Source organism: Salvia splendens, chromosome 3, assembly GCF_004379255.2.
Source record: "Salvia splendens isolate huo1 chromosome 3, SspV2, whole genome shotgun sequence".
Taxonomy (NCBI): Eukaryota; Viridiplantae; Streptophyta; class Magnoliopsida; order Lamiales; family Lamiaceae; genus Salvia; species Salvia splendens.
Genome location: NC_056034.1, coordinates 6,268,626 through 6,292,690, shown reverse-complemented (window position 1 = coordinate 6,292,690; position 24,065 = coordinate 6,268,626). Strand labels below are relative to the sequence as shown.

The window sequence follows — 24,065 nt, the reverse complement described above, 5'->3', positions numbered from 1 at the left end:
CTATTTAATTTTACTCTACTCCCTATTTATGCACAAGGGTAAATTAGTCTTAAAAAATTGATACTCTAAGATAACAAGTTTCAAGTAAAATTAGCATTAAATGTATAGATTTTTATTAATATTTTATTTTTATGACCGGCCACATTGTGGCCATTTAGCATCGGTCAATTCGTTAATCTTTATTATCAAAAAGCCAAATACTTATCGAATTTCGACGTGGATCCATTTGAGTGTACCGTAAAGGCGTAAACCGGTAAACGTATCTCTTTTGCAACATATTGCAGAGAGATATTGGGAGGAGAGAGAGAGAGGAGGCAGTGGGTGGCCACTGTCCACTGCCAATCTCAAAAAGCCACCCAACCCAACCCCTACGTTTCATGCCTTTCTATCTATCTCTCTTCATTTACCTAAATTCCATATTCATCCATAAATTATTTAATTCTTTCACGATTCTTTCTTTACCTGTCGCATTTGCACAAAGTTGGCAGGAGTTTCAGCAACAACACACAATCCTAGCTTACATACACAGGATTTTAGAGTTGGACAAGGATTGGGCATTTGGATTGATCGCCGAATGGATTAAATTATATCCGAATCGAATATTGGAAATTGGAATACGATATGTTGGTTTGGATTTTGGTGTGAGAGAGACAGAATCGAGATCGCGAGCATTGGTAGGTCGATCATGGCGTCATACAAACTCATCAGAGATGGCGGCGACGAAGGGACATTGGATCTGCGGGCGAAGAATTGCGCTCTGCGCATTGATAACGGCGGCGGCCATGGTGGCGATGTTGAGTCTGCTTACTTGAAAAGCAATACGCCTTCTTCTCGTCTCAAGCCGCCGGTTTTGGCCGGCGCTGGCGGTAATGCTAAGTGCACTCCGCCGTCTGGCCGCCTAATTTCTCTCGACGTTTTCCGCGGCCTCACTGTTGTGGTAATTTTTTTTTGACTTATTTTACGCACGCTTTTTAAAGTTTTTGTTATTGTTTGCTTTGTTTATGGTAAACGTGTTTATCGTGATTGCTTGTTTGAAAAGCGAAGCCTTTTTTCATACCATGGATGTGTAGTGTAGGTAGTATTTCAAGGCTATGAAACTACCGAAAGAGTAATTTTTTTTGTCTTGCTTACACCAACTTCTAAGGTAGACTTTTGCCTTGTTTTTCATGTGTCCGTAAAAGCATAGCAAGAAACTGTACTGAAATAAAAGTAGACTTAAAGTTTTTTTGCTTTATATAATCCCTTTGCTCTGGCCTCTGGAGATGAAAACTATCAATAAATAGGAAAATAAAAGCCCAGCTGGAATAGGATGTTTCTAACTTAAAGAAAATTGGAATGCAATGTCTAACTTGTTTTCTAGAATGATTGGCTATCGCAAATAGATGTAGTGGGGAATAACTACTGTAGTCTTTCTATTGCAGTTGATGATCATTGTTGATAATGCTGGTAGACTTATACCATCTATCAATCACTCGCCATGGAACGGTTTGACCCTGGCAGATTTTGTTATGCCATTTTTCCTATTCATGGTTGGTGTTTCACTCGGACTTGTATATAAGGTACTTATCATTTGCATAATTAGATCCTACTTTTCTGAAACTTTTTTAGGCTCTAAAAGTAGTAGTATATATGCTAACTATATTGTTTTGAACCAGAATATGACTTGTAGAGTTGCTGCAACCAAGAAAGCAATACTCCGAGCAGGAAAGCTTTTAGTACTTGGGATTTTTCTACAAGGTGTTCTTCTTCTCCATTTTCTTCACCTTATAAATGTTTTTATATGATAAATAATTGGGAAAGGATCTGTATGAGGAAGTGTATATTATGAAAGAAATGCTGAAAGTCTTCAAAGTGTCACACTCATGTTTCGACATTGATCATTTATCTGTGCTCATTGATATATTATTTAATTTCATATATCAGGTGGCTATTTCCATGGCCTTAGTAAACTGACGTATGGCGTGGACTTGGAACAACTCAGATGGATGGGCATATTGCAGGTATATACACGTGAAAGCTGCTCAATGTTATTGAAATGAGTAATGTTTGGTAGCTCCTTGTGTAACTTTTTAATGCTGCATGTAGGTAAAATTTTTGAAGTGCATAAGCTATATGCTTAGTTTTCCATTTTTGGGGGTCTTTTGCAGAGAATTGCAGTAGCATATTGGGTTGCAGCAATGTGTGAGATATGGCTTAGAAATGAAGAAATAGTTGATTCCAGAAAATCTTTGCTGAAGAAATATAGATGGCAATGGTAAGTTCTGTCTGCTTACAAAGTTCATGCTTCCCATAGAACAATTCAGATGAAGGTATATCAAAAAGTTGGTTGCATGTTGAGAGTTTTAAAATGGACTAGACCATGTTTTGTTTCCTTCCAGCTCGTATTATGTGCAGCCCAAATCGTGAAACAGAGCCATTCATACTATGAGCTCATGTATTAGCTTGAAGCAGGTCATCAAAGCTGACCACAATGGTTAGAGTTGTATGTAGTGTTTCCTTGTGAGATTATGTAAACATACACCTATCCAATGGCCCATCTCGATATCGATACAAGGTAAAATAAAAAGGCAATGAGATGAGACACATTCTTGTAGGAAGAGAAGCTATACTTGTTCCTTAGGATGATGCATTTGAAACAAATGCTTGAGAGCCACATCCATCCCAAAATGTCAACTAAATGCCAGTTTCGTTGCTGGACTTTCAAATATGCTTCGCAAGAGTGTAACCCAAATGCTATCAAGACTACCTTTTTTGATAAATTGAGTAAATCCTAGCCACTCTGTAAACACATAAATATCTATTATTTGATGTTTAAAGTTCTTATAAGTTGTTTTATTTTCTGCTTCAGATTTTGGTACACACCTAAATATCTATCATTTGATGTTTTAATTTTAAAAAGTTCTTATAAGTAGGTTTTTTCTCTGATTTCTGTAAACACATAACTATCTACCATCTGATGTTTTAATTCAAGTATATATTTCATTAATTACTTCAGGGCCACAGCTTTCGTGCTTAGTACAGTGTATCTTCTGATGTTATATGGCTTATATGTTCCTGATTGGGAATACCATATTCCCATAGAAGCATCTTTCAGAGCTGAGGTATTCAAGGTAGGTTGTTGACTTTGCGAACCCAGAAAATCTTATGACTGGAACCTACATTTTGTGGTTATCAGTCATAGTATTCTTCTTAGTTTTTACAATATCCATTGCATTGAAGGTGAAATGTGGAGTACGAGCAAATACAGGACCTGCATGCAATGCTGCCGGAATGATTGATCGTGCAGTTTTGGGTATTCAACGCTTGTACCGCAAGCCAATATATGCCAGAACACAAGTAAATTCTCTCAGAAACTTAAGATCTCGTATTCTCTTGTTATTATTTGATTTGGTTACGTTAAATCTCTTTGGCAGCAATGCAGTATCAACTCACCAGATTATGGTCCACTTCCTCCTGATGCTCCCTCATGGTGTCGAGCCCCCTTTGACCCAGAAGGACTTTTAAGGTGTCTTTGCCTCTCTGCTTGGCATAGATACATAGCTAATAGTTACACTCATGACCAGGACCCTACAGATAAACAACTTTTCTCATACTTATTTAGTTGATTCAATAGAACAGGGATGTGATGTAAAAAAGACAATCCTTTCATAGCTTTGTTCATATCTTGTAGTAATTTTTAACCACTAACCATATTCTGTATCATCTTGTAGTACAGTGATGGCAATTGTCACATGCTTGTTAGGTTTACAGTATGGACACGTTATCGTCCACTTTAAGGTAAACACCTGCTATTTGGCATGGTTTTGTCCTCATTTTTAATTCTCTTTCATGATGAGTGCCTGATTGTGTTCATCTGTCTTGATCTTACTCAGGAACACAAGAAAAGACTTTCTCTGTGGTCGTATCCATCAATGGGCTTTATGCTCCTGGGATTGATGTGTCATATCTTAGGTACTAATTTTCCCTTCATTATAGAGTGTAATAAAGGATTAGTAGGACTTGTTTTACTTATATAGAGTTATTGTTCCAGGGATGCATATAAACAAGGCTCTCTACTCCTTCAGCTATACGTGTGTTACGGTTGGCCTTGCAGGGATTCTACTCGCTACAATTTATCTAGTGGTAAGTTGATAATACAAACAAAGGCATATTATCAAGTGAAACAACTCTGCAGAATACAGATCCTGGGTGAACATTTGCAGGTAGATGTGCGTGGATGGAGGCGGTTCACTATGGTACTTGAATGGATGGGAAAGAACGCGCTACTGATATACATTCTCGTAGCGTGCAACATCTTACCCCTTATTCTACAGGGGTTTTACTGGAAGGAACCTCATAACAACATAGTAAGTACATGTCTGCATGGTTTTATCCTTATTATTTCCTCTTCTATTCCTGACAAGTAGGTTTACATTCTTGTTACAGCTAACATTGATTGGAATCGGGAAACGTAATTATTGAGAAGTTGCGCATTTTTGGTGATACAACTGCGCCGGGAAGATTTGAGTCATCAGCCAATCATCTCTTTCACTGGGCATAGTAGACGAGGGAGGCGAGGGGAGAGGTCTACTCGAGGCAAGTGCAGCAGCAGCCATTTTTGTGGATGCAGCAAGCACGTATCGGATTCATGTACAAACACTTCTAATACATATATTGTAGTGTAATCTAAGAGAAAGAAATCGGTAATTAGATCTGATAATTACTCTGAAGATGAGATACAAAGCTGAATCATACATACTGCCTTTGGGCTAATATTAAAGGTCCAATTCAAGTTATACTTGCACCTATGCATTTGCATTTTAGTATATTATAATAATTAAATCAAGATAAAATAAAACAAGTAAACATAAGTATATTGTAAACGAGTAGGTGACACTATGAATCACTAGCGAGGATTGGTGTAAGCTAAGACAGAGAAAATAGTCTGAAGAATGGTGAGGACGAAGAGTAAGATGGCGGCGGCTGTAATAGCCCAGGGATCGGTGAAGTAGGTACTAACGATTTCAGGTCTCCACTGTGACCATGTCTTACTGCAGTATGCACTGATCTGCCTGTGAACCTCGTCGAGTCTGCTCTCCGGATCGAGCATGACGTCCTTGGCTAATGAGTGGAACAGCATTGCAACATCATCTTCACTTCTGATCGCATTCTGAATGACGCCGCACTTGTGCAGCATGCTCACGTCGCTCGAGCTTTCGAACAAGCTGTCCATGAAATATACGAAGGAAGTCACTTCATTGCCTGCTCCCACGTGGAAACGCTTGAAGGCCATCTCAGGTACACCGGCTCCATGGAATCGTCCACCACGATAGGAGGTAGCTTCAGCACGAGGTCCACGTGGTTGAAGGATATGTCCATGAGGCTTCTTGATTTGATCCTCTTGATGGTGATCCCGGCCCCGACAAGTTCTGTGGCGGAGATGTGCCTGCCTCCACCGCCGCCACCCCTGACCTTGTGCTTGCGCGGCTCCTCAATTAGAAAGCCCTTTCGGAATATTTCTAGTATGTGGTGGCAGTGGTTGAACACGGGCAGGTACTTGATGGGAATGTAATGGTTGAAGAATTTCAAGACGTGTTTCGTCATGCACCAATATCATATACTCCCATGTGATTGTGAAGATAACGTTGTTTTTGTGTGTGCCTGTGTTTGCCAAGTGATAGAGTGGTTGATGTCCGGACCGGGTTCAAGCCTTTTTTCAAATCTATGTTCATTTATCAGTCAAAAAAAGAAGAGAAAAAAAGAATGTTGATTTTACCTTGAGGGACTCATCTTTCTGAAGGGCGGCTAGCTTTTGGAGGACCAGCTGGTTCTCGAGTATCAGCATATCTCTCTTCAAATAAGGGACAACGGAGAGCTCACCATGGTGGCTGAATACAGGATCATTAGGTGCGTAAACTCTAACGATGGTCGGATGATCACCCTGGTGCTGGGAAGGCGAGGGTGGGGCTTCAGAGAAGGTGGTGATGACGCGGAGTATTTCCAAGATGAAGCAACCGTTGATGAGCATGAGCTGGAGAAACTCGTCTGTGTCGTGCTTGTGCCATTCCGGACTCAACTCATCATATGCGTCTTTGAGATCCTGGGCAACGGGCGCCAAGGCCTCCCAGAAAGCGTGGATGGGCTTCTTAGATCGCTCGAGGAAGGCGCGACGCTTGTGCTTTTCCATAGGCTTGGTGTTGTGAGAGCCATGGTGATAGGGGCCGATTGAGACGAGATATGGGGGTGTAAGCCGTGGTGTTGATGGCGGTGACGGAGGCCAGGATTCTGTAGATGGATTGTTTGCTCCAATGAGCCGCCTAGGGCAGATTCCCCACCTCTTTGTTGACGATCTCCATCCATTGATTTTCTTCCATTCTCTATGGAATAGAGAGACCTTTTACTCATCACTTCACTTGTTTCTCTATTTATCTCAACGTCGCCACACTCGCACACTGTATTGTTGTTTGCTTACATTTGCAGCAATTTTTCACTTTTGCATGCCCGATTCCACATTCCTTACGTAAATCTGAGGATTAATTAAACAATTCTGTTGCGCGTTGTAGTTGCCCTCATTTTGAGAGATTCTAGTGTGCTTCACACGACTTAAACGTTTCAACAAACTTATTTTCTTACAGTTAATAATTAACATACAAATTAATAATTAACACTACTACACATTTTAAAACGAATATATACAGAGTATTAATCTAACTTAAAACCATGTTTATGTGAGACATTGTTTTTTTTATAAACTTTAGTAGGAGTATTTCTAATTTTAACATTTTTTTTCATAACAATAATTCGCGGCAAGTTTTGTTCTTTTTTCTCTAATTTCAGCTAAGTATTGACTAAAAATAATTTTGTACAATTTTGACAAAATTGACAACAAAAAATTGCTAGTAAATTTATTAAGCCCCCTCTCATCTCACTTGTGTGTTGTGTCTACCAGGTATCTCGACCATAACCCAGGTTGACTTTGACAGTTCACATGGATATTTGTTGGAGTATAAAAAGCTTTGGCTATTTTATATGGGTTTGATAAAAGTTTCATAACATATTTATGTTTAGTCAAATTTTGACTGGTTGGGAAATAGGTCCCAACAAAGCAAAAAAAAGCAGTAAAATTTTATTCTTAATAGTATTAGTTACTTTAATTAAGTAGAATAAAATTATTATGTCCAAAATACAAATTGTCCTTTTTGAATGCAAGTGGTTGCCTGCCTGACCCCAATTGATTGCATATTGCATGCTGTACCACACTACCCCTGCCTGGGTTGGCTCGTCAGTCACCAATTGCGACTTTACTTGTGCTTTCTTTCTATAAATAGTGCCCCATAATCAACACATATCATATTTTAATCCTCTTTATTTAAAAAGTACTGTAGTACAGTATCAATAAAATATAACCTTATGCTAACCACAAGACAGTGCATTGCTGGCATCGAGCTGGTCCCGCCACCGACGGCTAATTTGAGGTGAAAAGTGTAGCACTCAAAATTAAATAAGAAAAACTTTTGTCAGGACACAATACATGAAATAAAAGAAATCAAACATCTTGGAATTTCATATAACGATGGGGCTCACAATCTAAAATCAACATCAAGACAATGCTTGCTCCATATTCATACATAAACAAATCAGAATCAGACCATACAGATAGAGAGACACATAGAGTATATAGAAATAAATCAGCAGCCACAAAAGTGAGATATCATGTGATGTTGACCTGAGGCTGCCTCTGTCTGTGTCTCTGTCTCTCTCTCTCTCTTTCACACAACATCACACACACACAGAGGCATACTGTAGTACATACCAGTGTTTTTGTCAAGAACGAGCTGGATCTCAGAGCCACCATTGAGGTATTTGATGTGGTCAAAAGCCCAAGTTGGGACGTAGTTTCTGCCGAAGGGAACATCCACCGCTTTTCTAGGTGCAGCCGCTAGTGCTCCGGCGAAGAGCATCAGCAGCCCTAATGAGAGACTCCAAAGGGAGTGATGACCCATGTTTCTGCAGAATGTGGCTTATTATTAGTATTAGCTATAACCAAGGAACAAAAACAATAATGGAACGAGGTTCAAGGATTGGCTTACCTTGTGATAGAATGAGAGTGAGAGATAATAATGGTGTTGGGATTGGGAAGAAGTGAGTGGAGGGCTCCTTATATAGGGCTACGGCCATTGCCTACTAATCAATGAACTGGTATTTCCTTTTTTTTTAAATGTGCAACGTATAATAGTAGTAGTAGTAGTAGTAGTAGTAGTAGGAAATTGGGTGGGATACAGTTTTTTAATTTTATAAACTATGTTTAACTGTAGACATAAGAATTTAATCTCTCTCTTTCTCACACACACACTCATCATGCTAGAGGGATTTGATTAGGCAGCATGACAACATGTAATACTGGAAAAGGAGAGTTATAATATTTGAATTTTTACTTTTAGAGAGGTCACATGGCTATACTACACCACATGGTGAATACTGAGGGATCACTTCTTTTAGTAAGTATTACAATCATGTGTGTATTTGCATATGGATAAGTTTTGGTCCTTTTGGATGAGTATGTGATATACTTAAATCTCTTTTACTACGTTTGTAGTAGATATTTTATGCTATACCTCATAAATTATTGCTAGGATTAAGCTACAAGTTAGTGCATAAAATTTGAGTTGAATACATCAACTTTTCGTCTCTAACTTCAAACAAACTAGCGAAACAATAACTAAACTATGATTATACTACGGGAGAGGATCCTCTTCTGTGATTCCACCGGAGCAGGGGCTGCTGTGCCATAATACGTCACCGTTTTAATTCAATTGTTACGGTCCTTGACTTTTCAATTAGCTGACATTTTTGTTGCAGTATCTTTAATTTATTTGGTTTATGATTTAAGTTAATATTGGTTGCAGTATCTTTAATTTATTTGGTTTATGATTTAAGTTAATATTGCACTAATCTACCGTCACACGTCCACACCGCTAACAAAATTATTTAGTAATTTGTTGAATAGTGTATTTTGTTATAATACTTTGTTGAGCATAACTTTTAGTAATTAAAATTTTATCGTTTAAAATTATAGTATTATCATAAATTAATGTACTGTAATATCTATAGTTTATTTAAAATAATAATTAGAGTTTATTGATAATTTGTTTTGGACTAAAATTTTAGTGATAATTTTTATTAAATCATAACTTTTGGTTAAATTTTGATTTTTAATTTATGGTATTGGACAAAATTAATGAATACTCCATCCGTCCGCAAATCGTTTAAAATTATAGTATTATCATAAATTAATGTACTGTAATATCTATAGTTTATTTAAAATAATAATTAGAGTTTATTGATAATTTGTTTTGGACTAAAATTTTAGTGATAATTTTTATTAAATCATAACTTTTGGTTAAATTTTGAGTTTTAATTTATGGTATTGGACAAAATTAATGAATACTCCATCCGTCCGCAAATAGGAGTTTCGTTTTTTTCATTTTAGACCGTCCGTGAATAGGAGTCCGATTAATTTATACTATAAATGGTAATATGCCTCACATTCCACTTTTCTTAACATTTTTTAAAACTCATGTCGAAAAGAAATGAGGCTTCTATTCGCAGACGGAGAGAGTATAAAATTAATAATCACTAAATTTGAATATAAAATGAGTTTTGAAATTTGACAAATTTTTAGTGCAAAAAATGTCACACTTGTAGGATGATACGAGATATTATGAGCTATTATTTTGTGTGTTAAGCGGATATATTAGTGGCAGAGATAACTTTTTCTAAAAATAGAAATGTGACATCTTTAGTGTGGCATATTTTATGGGATGGAGGAAATATATTAGTTTATAGAATACTAGGAGTAGTATTAGTTAATAAAAATTTTAAACGATAAAATTTATACTCTCTCCATCCCTAAAGAATATGCACTTTGGATTCGACACGAGTTTTAATGCAAAATTGGTAAAATAAGAGAGATGTAGAGAGGAAAAGTAATTAAAGTGTTGTTAGTGAAGAATGAGCTCCACCTCTTAGAGAGAAAAGAATTTCTAAAATTGTAAAATACATATTCTTATGGGACGAACTAAAAAGGAAAGAGTGCATATTCTTGTGGGACGGAGGAATATTCAACCAAGTATTACTATAAGAAAAGGTACTATTTAATAAATAATTAAATAATTCTAAATTCATTACTAGCAGTGTGGACGTGTGGCGGTGGATTAGTGCAATATTAACTTGATACCGCAATAAAAAATGATAGCCAATTGAAAATGTTTTAAGGACTATAGCAATTTATGCAAAACGGTGGCGTATTATGGCACAACAGCCCCTGTTGTATTTCCATCACAGAGGATCCACTCTCACTACTCCTTTATACTATTCATCTAGTTCCTTGTTAATTGTGACGTTTTTTTTTCTGCACGGAGATTAAGATTAGTTTGTTAAGTGGATGATGAATTAAGTAAGAGAGAGTAAGAGCGAAAGTTACTTTTTGTCGAAAATATAAATGATTCAATTAACTTGAAATTTTTTTAAATAGTAAAATGACTCAATTAAAATGAAACGGAGTGAATAATATTTATAAATTTGACAATGTTAATGTAGAGAAGTTTTCATGTACGGGAGTACTTCCTATACATGTAGATAAATAATTAGAGAAGCTTTTTCTCGTAACAAAATAGTAGTAGTAGTAGGAGGAGGAGGCACGAAAATGTTGAGCCTTGTTGGACCTATTTTCAATAATATCGACACATCTCGACTCCAAATTCTTAATCTATTGAATATCACATTTATTGTGAGTACAATAAATGAATAACTTAGGATAGGTACGTGACTATGTAGCTAGACACATATCCTCTTGAATTGTGACCGGTAATTGACTAATCGTATGTACTACTACTATATTTCTGTACAGTAGGAGTATTGAGTTTTTAATCTAATTTATCTGTTCTAATGAACTAATGATAGCTAGACACATGTCCTAGTGAAGGAATTAAAACTATCAGGCGTGTTTGTAGGCATCCATATTAACAAATCAATGCCTTTCATTTAGTGTCGCAGATAATTAAAAGTATAATAATAAATTTATTAGTCACTGAAGAAAATTGGACTGGATTCGGTTCATTGAAAAGGAGAAATCCTTTATTAAAATCAAATTATCCAATTCTATCTTTTTGATAACGAAAACTGTAGGAAATAATAAAATGGAAGTCCGGAAATTTGGCAGAAGCAGTAGTTAATCTTAATCAGTACGGTGAAAAAAAGGCATGGGAAAGCGGGCCGAGAGGGCCCGCACCGGCAGTCGGCACCACCTAATTCCATGCTCTGTTTGTCGGGTTCGAGGAACCAATCGCAACCCGTCAAATTCGACGGTGGCCCGAATCTAACTTGTTTTTGCGAATCAGCCGGGCAGGGCTGGGTTGCCTTCTCCGTTTATTTTATACCATAATTAATTTATTGCTCGTAATTATTACTGTACCGCTGCCTCTTCAAAACTTCCACTTGTTCACCATCCGGATATCATTTTATTTATTTTGGATTAGTTTGAGTATATGAGTTATGAAATGAAATAGTAATAGGAGTATTAAATTGTGATCAAAGTGTCACCGGTGAGGGCTGCATATCTATGCTCAATACAGTGACAGACTGACAGATTAGTTGGTTTAAATGTTTCCTCCATTTACCATTAAATATCACACTTTGACCCGGTTAAACATCACATGAATTTTAAAAAATGTGATACTCCTAGAAAGTAAATTGAAAAAATTAGTGGAATGTAAATCATACTTTTATATACTCTCTCCGTCCCATTCTAAGCGGAGCATTTCCATTCTGACACAAGATTTTAAGTAACGTTATTTTGTGAGTTAGGAGAAGAAAATACAGTAAGAGAAAGGGAAAAGTTGATAGAGTGATATTTCATTTTCAGAAATATGGAACAACCTAAAAAGAAAAATGTGCATTTAGAAAAAAGCATTAGTTTTATAATAAAATATGAGATTTATTATTAAAATACTAGAAAATAAGTATGACTAGTGACCAATGGAATATGGGATTTATTATTAAAATACTAGAAAATAAGTATGAGAAGTAGTGACAAACAAGAAAAAAAATTAAAACTAAGTACTCCAAATTTATATATTGAAACTTATAATAGTATAGGAGGTAGAGAGTATTTTTCATTTCTTGAAACTTATCCAAATTTATTGGTCACCCTATAAAACCAATTGTGAGATTTCTCCTCTCTGAACTACTCCTAATGGTCAAACTTATATACTCAATTAACTAGAGGTAATTAATTATCAATTACGATTATTTTTTCAATAAAATTATTAACATCCAATTAGAGTCCATTAATCATACTTAATCAAACGTTCGCAAATAAATATGCTACTTAATTTTTTTTAATAAAATTCACTCTTATATGTGACCTATCTTTTTGCCTATTGCTTGTGTGACTTTTTCTACACTAATAAAATATGTACCTAGCATTTTATTAATACTCGTTTTATTTCCAATGTTGCACATTTTTGGTGACCCGAAGAGTAAAATTTAATTGATTACGACGTTTAACTATATCATAAATACAATAGAAATAAGAAATCTTGTAAGACTGAATTAAAAATCCAGTGTGTGAAATGGCTGTTGATAAATCCAATTGTAGTAGAAAAATAATGTTTAAAATGATATTGCAAGAAAAATACTAGTACTAGTAATTTTTATTAGTACGAGAGAATAGTAAAAGAGGGAACATGTATCATAGGGAGTAAGGAAGATAAAGTTGAATACACTGAGTTTTAAAAGATAAGGCACAACATTTCTATCTATACTCTATAGTCCATACCAATTTTTCTCACATGATCTCACGTGACTCTCTCTCTCCCTAGTTTTTTTAACTTAATGGTTTCTCTAATTATGATTAAGATGTGATAGAGTTGCAAATCTCCCTAAATCATCTAGTAGAATGGCAGTAGTATATGACAATTTCTTCATTCAGCCGGTTGACCTATTTCAACACCGTTTGTGTTTGAAATATATAATACTATTCAAGTTTGATAATGTTTTTTAAGAAACACAATAATAGATGACATTGATGTATTGGTATTATTATAGTGAAAAATATAGCATCGACAGCTCAAATAACTGTTTGACGGTATTTATATTTATAAGAGTATGATTTGAATTAAAGATTTAGGAGTTTATGATAGAAAAATAAAATTTAAAAACTGAAGTGGGCAAGGGGAGAGTGGTCCCGCAGCCCATATGATATATGGTATGGCCTTTTGGGTGTATACATTGCACGCGTCAACCTCAGCTGGGTTGGTGACTGCATCTTGAAAACTGTACTAGTAATCAACAACATCAATTTTGGCATATAAACATAACACTAAAAATTGGAGATTATTTGATTGAATGGAATTGACATTGAAAGTTCATATGCATGCACACATGCAACAAATATCCAAGTAGAAGTGTGAGGCCTTGGGAGATGAGCTTCTGGCAGCCAATGGATTAAGGCATCCCCTTAACGGATCACTGCGTACCCTAATTTAACCCCCTCATATGATGTCAGGCTGGAGTGTGGGGACCGCCCTCATATGATGTCAGGCTGGAGTGTGGGGACCGCCAAGGTGACGGAATCGACTTTTGGTGCAATGATAACACAAGGGATGTTGTTCGGGTAACAGTCATGTGGGGTGATTTATTAAATGCTCATGCAAACCTCTATTTCAAAACCAAATATCATGTGCTTCATAAGTCATAACTTCAATCTCTCTCATCACTTCAAAGTTTCTAGCGAATCCCATTATTTGATGTTTATTGAGCTGTCTTTCATTAATGCTATTATTATTATTATTATTATTATTATTATTATTATTATTATTATTATTATTATTATTATTATTATTATTATTATTATTATTATTATTATTATTACTATTATTATTACTATTATTATTATTATTATTATTATTATTATTATTATTATTATTATTATTATTATTATTATTATTATTATTATTATTATTATTATTATTATTATTATTATTATTATTATTATTAATAACTAATCACAACCCAACCCTGCACCAGCACATATCACTTCACTTTTCATATCTAATTAAACCCACCACCCTAATCGATTCACTTTGGTTTAAAGATCATATTCATACTTCATTTCGAAAGACAGAGGAGTGTGATGTCAAGTATTTTATGAACGGATGGACGAAATTGCCATTTTTTTATAGTATAATAAAAAGTCAATTTAGATGGTTGAAATTAATTTTACATGTAAAAAGAAAGAAAATGGGCAAAACCCAATGTACTACCACTAAGGCACTAATAATAGTAAAAGAAATTGGGATCATGTGACCGCCGGATGAGCCCGACCTGGATCCGTCATTGAGCATATATAATTCACGTTCAGTCTATGTCTGTTATACAGATTATTTTTTATTTCATATACTCCTCTCATCCAAAAAAATAGTTTCATCAAAAAATGGAAAGGATCTCTCAAACATTTATGTTTCTCTCTCATACTTTAATCACATTTTTCTCATTCTTTCTCTTACTTTACCCACTTTTTTATTTATATCTCTTACTTTACCAATGTCTCATTAAAACTCATGTCGTTCACCTATGTGACTATTTTTAGTGGGCGGAGTGAGTATTAATTTTAGTTCTAATATCACAGAAATTGTCATACGACATCATTTATTGTACGAATTATCTAAATATTAAAGCTTTAATTGTAATTTTCCCTTTTAATAATTCAAGTAAACAAAAAAGGAATAAATTCAGCTACAAAAGTTTTATGCGTAAAAAATTTAGTTAATCATGTCAAAAACCATATTTGCAGTATTACATGTGTATCTCTTTGTTCAGTCATTGATAACAAGAGTCAAAAGTATTATTATGTATTTGGGAAATAAATTAAGGATTTAGAATCTTAATAATTCGATGTGTTAAGCACACTACTCCAGCCTAATTAAGTGGAGTTTGTCTAAAAATAATATTGGTACTGCATGCTTGTCAAATAAATTAATATGTAACGTATCAAAATAATGATTTAGCAAGAGTCAATAGATCATTAAATGAAAATAAACCGAATATTGAAAATTAATCCCTCGGGATCAAGCATTAATATTTATAATGGTATCAAGGAGCTAGAGTTGATTAGAGTTTTGCCTACCAAAGTTAAATTCTTCAATATCATCCAAGTCTATAATAAAACTGCTGCCGACTTATCCATATACAGTTTAAGGCTATCCCATTAATTAAATAGGAATATTGTATAAGCAAATTAATAAGTACCAGTAGCATATTAGCATCTAGGGTTTGAGAGAGATTTATTTATAGTCTTTGTTAATTTGGAATCCACTTCAAATCAATGTTTGATTGTTTTCTATACGTCAACTAATTCTTCTTCGCTTGATTCTAATATGACTTCAACTTTTAAGTCAATGGCATTGATGTTCTTTTCCTATGTTATCTACTTGTAACTAAACTAAACTAAACTGGTGACTAAGCTTTTTAATAGTCTCATTTAATTTTAAACTAATGAACTTCTAATTAAAATCGTTGACAAATTAAGAAAACATTGGTAGGGATCCCTCAAACCATACATGTGAAGATTTTAAGGCTTTGCCTGGCTACTTGCTTCCTCCCAATCATTTTGAAAACCTTACTTGATAGTATTTGTCAAAAATCTTCAATTCAGCATCCAAAATTTTGATCTTTTTTGGAATTATGTAGAAATATACCAGACCGTTACATGCTTAATGGCATGAAGAAGTGTCTATTCAATAGTTTAATAGTACTCTCTTTTAGGTCAAAGGTTCGAGCCTTCAGCCCATCACAATATCGAGGGTAAATAGAAAATCATTTATTGATCCTCTTTTTTGGAGATAATAAAATACTTGGAAGAAACAAACAAAATGTTGTTGTTGCCTTATATTTAAGCAATATAATCAGTTACGATTGTAATAACTGTAACTTGGGGGATCTCTCCAACAGATTCTATAAATAGAAAATAGTTTCCCCATGTGACCAACTCACTTATTATTAAGAGATAGATGAGAGAGAGACAGACAGTTTCACCCACATTTCTAAGATTATCGTGCCAATGCAATTTATGGTTTAAATTAGCTTCCATGCACTCCAGTAAATTAATTAATTAATTGGTATAATTGTACTTAAGTCAACAACAAATTGAGAAGTGGAATTTGGGCACAAAAAAATATTACTACAATCTGCAATGCAATACTAATTTGCACCATGCTTTTAGGAACTTGATTACGCTTTTATTAATGTGCATTCAATACTATCCTATTTTTAATACTCTATATTTAGAAAGATTAATTAAGCATCCAAACTTTTATAGTGACTATATTTACATCTAAAACGAAATGTATATCAATTACGAAGATCATTTATAGGTTTGAGAAAGAAAAAATAAACCAAATAATTTTTTTAATAAAGTATCAAAGTGAACTGTAGGCGATTCTGTATGGACAAATTAAAAATAATCACTTTAAATGCGTACTTATATATCTACTCAATTTGCTAAATGTGCGCGCGCACATAGAGAGACACATATTGTTACAAACTAAATTGCAATATTTTTAATTTTAACTACTAATAAAAGTTCAAAATAATTGGATGCAGGTTCTTGATGTCTGATGCTCATCAGAATTGGTCCGATGATATAACTGGACTACCATAACATTTGCTTGTGGGATCTTGCAACATAAAACATTTTTCTTGTGAATATTCTCACATCACATGCTTAAGAGGGAGGGATCTACGCACGAGCCCAAACATTAATACTAATCAAATTCATCATCAAAGCAAAAGCTTTCCCAAAAAAAAAAGATGCTGGTCCTGCATTCCAGACCATTGATGATTGATTAGAAGTCTAAACGAGATAATTAAGCACGATTAATTTAGATTTAAGTTATGGTGTTGGGAGGTATATACTCCTACTTTTTTTTTGAATTGGGGATGGGATGATTTAAATTGGTACGTAGTCTCCTACCTTTACAAAAGAAAGAAATAACATTGAAATGCAATGCATATGTTAAAATTTATTAATATTATTAGAATGAATAAATCATTCTTATGTGAGAAGTGGTATACGTATATACATGTAAAAAGGAATTTTCCATATCAACACTAGAAATTCAGCTGAAACTGGAAAGAATGATAGGATGAAGCTGCATTATAAGAGCACAACACACACTTAGTTACGATGAAACAACGCATTTTAATTGGTAAAATGTTCCCCTCCAACTAATAAACCAAGGGTTTCCTTTCCAACCAAAAGGAAAAACTAAAACACACTTATCCCACCTTTTTTTCAGTCTTTTGAGACCCCTGAATGTGACCCAAGTATACAAACATATGTATTCCAGAAGATGTAAAGCTAAAACTAAAAGGAACCTCGTTTCTTAAAATTAAAGCTGCAACAATCAGAATCACTCTTTACTGAAATGTAGCAAACACAGCACTAGAGCATCAGATGTAGGGTGGGGCACTAGTCATGCGAATAGAAACTCTGAAGAACAAACCCTTAAGAAGAAACTCAACCCAGATAGCTACAAATATACATAAAGATACAACCAACATCAAGAACAATGATTAGCTTGCATCCTATGCACAAAATTACGCAAGAGGAAGAAACAAGACAAGGATGCTCCAGAACACATCTTCTATATAGTATTTCTTTAAATTAACACATTTCACAAGTACAAATACAAAACCTAAAAATGTCAACTTCAATGACAAATGCACCATAAAGAAAGCTAAATGCATCTGCTTGTTTATAACAGAGCTGAACAAATAGGATGAAACTCTCTGATGGCATACATCAAGTGGATTTCAGTTAAAGGGTCACATATTTTTTCTTCTTCTAATTGCTTAGAAGCTTCTCCAAAAAAGTAGGGAAACAAACCCATCGATTTCGTTGTGAGGAAGCCTGTAAACAGCTAGCCGATATATTTGAGTGCATATTTATCATGACAAGGTCAACTCTATATCAGCTGATTAAAAATGACTAAGCAAAATTGACCATGGCTAAAAGGACATTTTGATATGAAGCCGACATTGGTTTCACATGAAAGTGTGGAATAGGATATAAGGGAGTTGAATTTACCTCACCTGTGACCATGGTTTTGGTTAAGTTAGAGCTCTCTAGCTTATATGATTATCACATTTACTTTTCCTATTGACTGGCTCTTGACTTGATGCCTGGGCATCAGAAGATTAGTTATGATATCAGTCGAATACTTTTTTATCCTCAAGGATATAAGAACGCTTGATGAGATCCCAAGAAGAGGAAATAAATATGACCAAACCTCAGATTGCTGGATCTACCACAGCACTCGCCAGTCTGCCAAATGCAAGATCAAGGGCATGCACCTAATGACTGTTGGATGCAAGAAATCAACTTGAAACCCAACATTAGTAGCAGCCAATGCATAGTTTATAACATAGGAGGCAGGTAATAGTGAGAATCGAGCAACAAGAACAAATTTCCAACCATCCCGCTCAACTCCCCTTGACAACATGTGAAAGTACTTAGTATTTTTCTAAAGGCATAACTTCAAAATCAGATTACACTGCTAGAAAATTCACACAGCTCAGAGAGAGAGAGAGAGTAGACAATATGAGGTTATAAACGAATAGCATAAATCCCAGCATATAAAAGATCCTTGTTTCAGTGCAGCATGGTGCTGTGCACTTTAGAGGCCTTTCCCGTCAGCAATTGTGAAATCTTCTACTACTTTATATTTCCAAAACCCACCCCAAGATATAGAAGATATACAAAATACTTTATATGGACAACAACGGAACAGTGCTTCTTTCAGTTATCACTTGCTACATGGCTTCACATTCTATCCTGGATTATGCTTGTCCCCAAATAGGGAAACATCAGACTACCAGCTAAAATTACCAGAAGTTTGCTCAATTGCTAGAAATAGAAAACTTTATAATTAATAACAGGATCAAAATTGGGGAAAAGAGATAGGAGGAAGTGCCTGCCAATCAGAATGAGAGAGAAGCTCCGAGGATTTTGGCAAAAGTCCGAAGACCTCGAAGAAGACGGCAAACGCTGATACGCATAATACTAATAATACTACTAGGCTCCTAGTAGTATAAGTTTTCCTCTGTTATATTTTCCGGGCCTGTTCAGCCCAATAAACTGAATTTAGACTTACTCTGGGCCCACTTTTTCCGGGCCTGATCAGTCCAATAAAACAGTTCCTTTTGTCAAGAAAAGTGAATTTCAAAGTCTTCATCTTTAGGTAGATAGGATTTAAATGTGAAATTCATTGTTATAAATCTGACGTTAATTTAATTATTATCTTAATCGTCACAACAAGTTGAAAGAGATATTGACAGACAAAATGTAGACACCTTTTCATGCTACTTATTTCCTCTTTTATGCTTTTCCTTTTACTTTTCCCTTTACTATTTCTTCTTTAAATTTCACTTTTGCATTTGGTTTTGAACTATTTGAAGTGCAGTTCTCCGCACATGCGGCCATCTTAATTGTATTTAGTAGTTACAGTTTAAATTAAATTATTTAGTAATTATAAATTATTAAATTATAATTTACATTTTGATTAATCACATGCTCACAGCCGCCTGCAGATTTGTTTTGGGCCTTGATTTTTTTAAAATAGATCAAAATGCTCAAGCCCAAAGAGGACGAGTTGTATAGTAAATAGACACACATGACATCAAAATGTCTCTAAAACAAGCAAAACAAAAAGGGCCAACAAGCAAAACAAAAAGGGCCTAAGACAACCGTCAAGGGCCAAAAAGCCTTGATTTTGTCACGTCCCTTGAGTGATTTTACTCGATTATATTTATCTAGACATTTCAATAATATTATAGTAATACTATAACCTAACCATTTGTTATCGTTTTGTTATAAAAATCAATACACTTCTAGAAACAGATGAAGATCGTAACTGAGAAGAGAAAGAAAGAGAACGGAGTATACAAAATCAACGAACTTACAAGATAACGTTAGATCTTTCTAATAAAGAGTTGTGAATGGTTTTAATTAATTTTAAAAAGCCATATAGTTGGAGAAACTATTATATTTGGTCAAATTTTAAATCATTACAAAGCTATATACATACATATAGCTTTAGAGGATAAAATATGTTTCCTGTATGTGCATTTATACATACTAGAATTTAGCTATTTTGAAATTATATATGTTTGTGAGAATTGTATTCTATAAAAAAATTAATTCACAACTTATAAATCCAGCCAAACTAGGGCTAATAATTTTGGCACGACACGATAACCCATTACAAATCCGCACAAAATTAATGGGTTTTGGTCAAAGCTTATTGAGTTTGTGTCATTATCAGGTCGACCTATTAAGAACACGGAAATTTCGTGTCGGGTTCGTGTTACCCGTTAAGAAATAATATTATAATATTATTAATTTTTAGTATTTTAAAAATGATAGTATTTTTTTGTTGGATTTTGTTGTTATGAATCTATTGATGTTATTTTTCATCAGATTAGATTGTGTAATCAGATTTTAGGTTTTTAATTAGACTCTTAATAATCAGATTCAAAGTTTTGTAACTTTTGTTAATCAAGAGTGTTATCAGGTTCGTACTATGTTATCAGGTTCTAACTGTGTTATCCGGTCGTGTTGTTATAGTGTCGTGTCATGTACGTGTTGTTATCGTTTCGTGTTGACCCAAGGTGGTTCGTGTCGTGTTCGGGTTTGAGGGTAGCAAGTCGGGCTCGTGTCGGGATTTGAAATTTTCTTAACAAGTCGTGTTCGTGTCTGTCCTTATTGGATCGGGTCGTTAACAGATTGACCCGATAATGACCTAACACGCACGATTTGTCACCCTTAAGCCAAACTATGGGTCTATGAATTGCACACTATAACCATTCCAAATATCATGCGTAAATAATTCGAATAAATCACAAATTACATACCTAAAAATACTACAAATTTCATTTTTAGGATATGATAAAACAAATTTCATTTCAGGTCATTGGAGATTAAATATACATAAATGCTCCTAACAAATTTTCGGGGGCATTTTTATCTTAAAAAGTGTTGAAAAAAATGCAAAGCACCTAAAACGATCAAAATGGATAGTACAAGGACCAGACAAGAAAAGTACATTTTAAAGTATATGAAATGCAAATGTGCATCTCGAATAATATATGGCCTCAAAATGTAGTTAACTAAATAAATAAATAGCTCTTACAGCTTGGGAGTATTTTGTTCCAAAAAATCCTAAAAAAGGGCAAAAGTCCTTACATCGATATTATATCAACATAGACTTCTAGACTGTAGTGATATATTTCCTTCGTCCTAAGCTAGATGACCCCTTCCTTAGACGACACGATATTTTATGCAGTGCTCCTTCCGTCCCTGAAAGTTGTTTGTCCTATTTTTCTATTTTCGTCCGTCCCACAAAATTTGTCCAATTTCACTTTTTACTATTTTTGGTAGTGGACCTCATATTCCACTAACTCATTCCTACTCACATTTTATTATAAAACTAATACTCCCTCCGTCCCAAGATATTAGACTCGTATACCACTTTGGCGTGTCCCAACATACTTGAACCATTACTATTTATGGTAAAAATTTACTTTATTACTAATACGCTCGGATTTTGCACTGTTTTAAGGCATTTATTTGGTCCGTTTTTAATGTCAAAATCATAATTCATGTCCATATTTTGCATATTTTCTCTATTTTGGTATTTTAACGGGTTTTGTGAGATTTGTGCATATTTTAGCCTAAAAAGACAGCAAAAAGTAGAAGTTGGAAATATGGAGCATTCAAGATGCCCAGTGGTCCGCTGCAACTCGCACAACGACCGTTGGGGCTCAGCGACCGCCGAACCAGTAGCGATCCGCTTCGGATAAAGTTGTGCTGAAATGAATAACACGCCTAGCGACCGCTCGAAGAGTTTCTGAAGCTACTGGAATATTCACAGCGACCGCGGCAACACAGTCCAGCGACCGCTATCCAAGAGGCAGAGGCTACGGATCATTGTGCAGCGACAGCTGGCCAAGGTGCAATGGCCTGCTGCAAAAACGCGGCGCACAAAATTTTTTTTACGCACATTTCATAGATAAATAAATAAGAAAATGCAAAAAAAACCCGATGGTTTTGAACCGCCCCATGAACCGGCGGTTTTTTGAACCGGAATCGGAACCGCCGAAACCCTTAGCGGGCCGGTTCCGGTTCATGAAAATGTTGAACCTTGAACCGCCGGTTCCGGTTCAGAACCGACGGTTTTTGAACCGTGGGCATGCCTATACTATTCCAATTCTTCTGCTTCGTACAAGTATTTAGCTTCAAAACTTAACCCCAATCCGTCACTTCTCTGTCTCTGAGACCTCCTCCATCGCCGCACCCAATCCACTCCCTAAATCCTCAAATTGAAACAATGGGATTGAGCCGCCGCAAGCTCAATCAGCTAATGGTAGCCCCTCTCCCCCGCTGCTTCCACCGCTCCGCCGCCGTTATCCGCCTCGTCAAATCCGACGGCATGGTCGCCATCTACGACCGCCCCGTGACCGCCTCGGAGCTGATGGAGGAGTTCCCCAAGCACATGGTATGCCGCTCCGACTGCTTCTACATCGGGCAGGTCACCCCCGCCCTCTCCCACCACGACCGCCTTCTCCCCGGCCACAATTACTTCCTCCTCCCGGCCAATTTCTTCCAGTCCGCCCTCTCATTCGCCACCTTCCTCCGATGCCGCACCGCCACCGCCGGCCGGCCTCCGTTCGAGCTCGAGAAGACCGCCGCGGGGGGGCTGCGGGTCAAGGTCACCGAGGAGATGATCGTGCAGCGGCAGAAGGAGATGGAGGCGGAGGCGGAGGTGGCGCGCCGGATCGTTAGGGTCTGCACGACGCCGCAGCTGTGCAAGGACTATGAGATGCTGGTGGGGCGGCGATTGCAATGGAAGCCCAAGCTCGACACCATTTCCGAGCAGAAGGGCAGGAAGATTTTGAGGAAGACAAAATCGAATGTCGTTTGAATTCACCAAAAATTTTTTAGGTATATTTTGTTCATGTTAGGGATAATAGCAATTTTATAGCAGGGATTCAATCGATCCACACTTAATTAGCTTTACATATTATACAGTGGAATACTTGTTTTGAAATAAGTTATACAGTGATTAATCATGTGATGTGCAGTGCAAATTGGAGATTTGGTTGTTTGATTGGAGTGCAGCAGAGCAGGGAGAATGAAACAGGAAATCTAATAATGTGCGTTTGCTACAGTAAAAGATAGATAATCAATTTAGGCAAGAACAGTTAATAATGATGTACGACCACTGCATCAAGTCATCAAGTTTGCCAATTTTATTCAAGAGATAATGTGATTGGATAATTTTTACTGTCAAATATGATATTGGCATATTGCCAACCACATTCCTACTCATAGGACTGTCAAATTTTACTATCCCTTTGTTTGACTCAGAATAAATTTGATTACAATTTTAACACGATTTAAATCTATTCAATAAAAATAATGTATAATATTTTTGTAAATATAAATAATAAATTTATTTTAAAAGGATAATTCAAATTCTTAATGTGTTGATCCGATAAGAAGCCAAACCTAATAACACTTAGACCCAAATTCATGATAGATTTTCATGTTGAGTAAATAATTATCAGCATGCAAAAGATTATTAATTGCATACTTGGATATTGGTCCATGATTAAAAAACAAATTAGGATAATGAAAGTGAATTAAATAAATGCAGAAAAGTGTGAGTGCGAGGAACGGAGAAGACGAAAAAGGACAAGATAGGAGTCAGCTATTGTATTGAAAATGATCCGTCCCGGTCGCTACCAAATATTTTTCTCACGTGCGCTGCCAACTCAGACCCTGCCTCGTCGGCCCCCCTTTTTTCTTCTTCTACATCTACCCACTAAAAATAATTCTTCTTTACTATTATTAAGTATTACACGTGAACTAGATGTCCTCCACATGAATTCGTCAAATGCTTTCATATCAAAACCATCTTCAACAAGACCTTAACACACTTAAATAAAACAAAAGACTATTCCTT

The 24,065-nt window shown here is 35.6% G+C and overlaps 2 protein-coding genes, 2 long non-coding RNA genes and 1 pseudogene across 4 annotated transcripts; 2 read left to right on the top strand and 3 right to left on the bottom strand.

Moving 5' to 3' along the window:
- Nucleotides 1-291: 291 nt before the first annotated feature.
- On the top strand, nucleotides 292-4,775 carry LOC121794582 (heparan-alpha-glucosaminide N-acetyltransferase-like). The gene is made up of 13 exons (XM_042192809.1): nucleotides 292-937; nucleotides 1,422-1,559; nucleotides 1,656-1,737; nucleotides 1,924-2,000; nucleotides 2,148-2,254; nucleotides 2,996-3,110; nucleotides 3,220-3,336; nucleotides 3,414-3,505; nucleotides 3,711-3,777; nucleotides 3,873-3,951; nucleotides 4,031-4,122; nucleotides 4,203-4,346; nucleotides 4,426-4,775. Exons 1-13 carry the CDS (start codon nucleotides 686-688, stop codon nucleotides 4,459-4,461), a joined length of 1,398 nt encoding a protein of 465 aa, XP_042048743.1. The 5' UTR covers nucleotides 292-685; the 3' UTR covers nucleotides 4,462-4,775.
- A 57-nt stretch (nucleotides 4,776-4,832) lies between these two features.
- LOC121796481 lies at nucleotides 4,833-6,492 on the bottom strand (annotated as a pseudogene).
- Nucleotides 6,493-7,124: 632 nt separating this feature from the next.
- On the bottom strand, nucleotides 7,125-8,246 carry LOC121794583. Its single transcript, XR_006049317.1, has 3 exons — nucleotides 8,070-8,246; nucleotides 7,387-7,986; nucleotides 7,125-7,297 (listed from the first exon to the last, which is right to left on the bottom strand). It is a non-coding gene; the product is annotated as an uncharacterized LOC121794583 (long non-coding RNA).
- An 8,805-nt stretch (nucleotides 8,247-17,051) lies between these two features.
- LOC121797344 lies at nucleotides 17,052-19,090 on the bottom strand. The gene is made up of 2 exons (XR_006049827.1): nucleotides 18,133-19,090; nucleotides 17,052-17,950 (listed from the first exon to the last, which is right to left on the bottom strand). It is a non-coding gene; the product is annotated as an uncharacterized LOC121797344 (long non-coding RNA).
- A 2,068-nt stretch (nucleotides 19,091-21,158) lies between these two features.
- Nucleotides 21,159-23,441, top strand: LOC121793675. The gene is made up of 2 exons (XM_042191713.1): nucleotides 21,159-23,041; nucleotides 23,182-23,441. Exon 1 carries the CDS (start codon nucleotides 22,428-22,430, stop codon nucleotides 23,019-23,021), a length of 594 nt encoding a protein of 197 aa, XP_042047647.1. The 5' UTR covers nucleotides 21,159-22,427; the 3' UTR covers nucleotides 23,022-23,041; nucleotides 23,182-23,441.
- The last annotated feature ends 624 nt before the right edge of the window (nucleotides 23,442-24,065 follow it).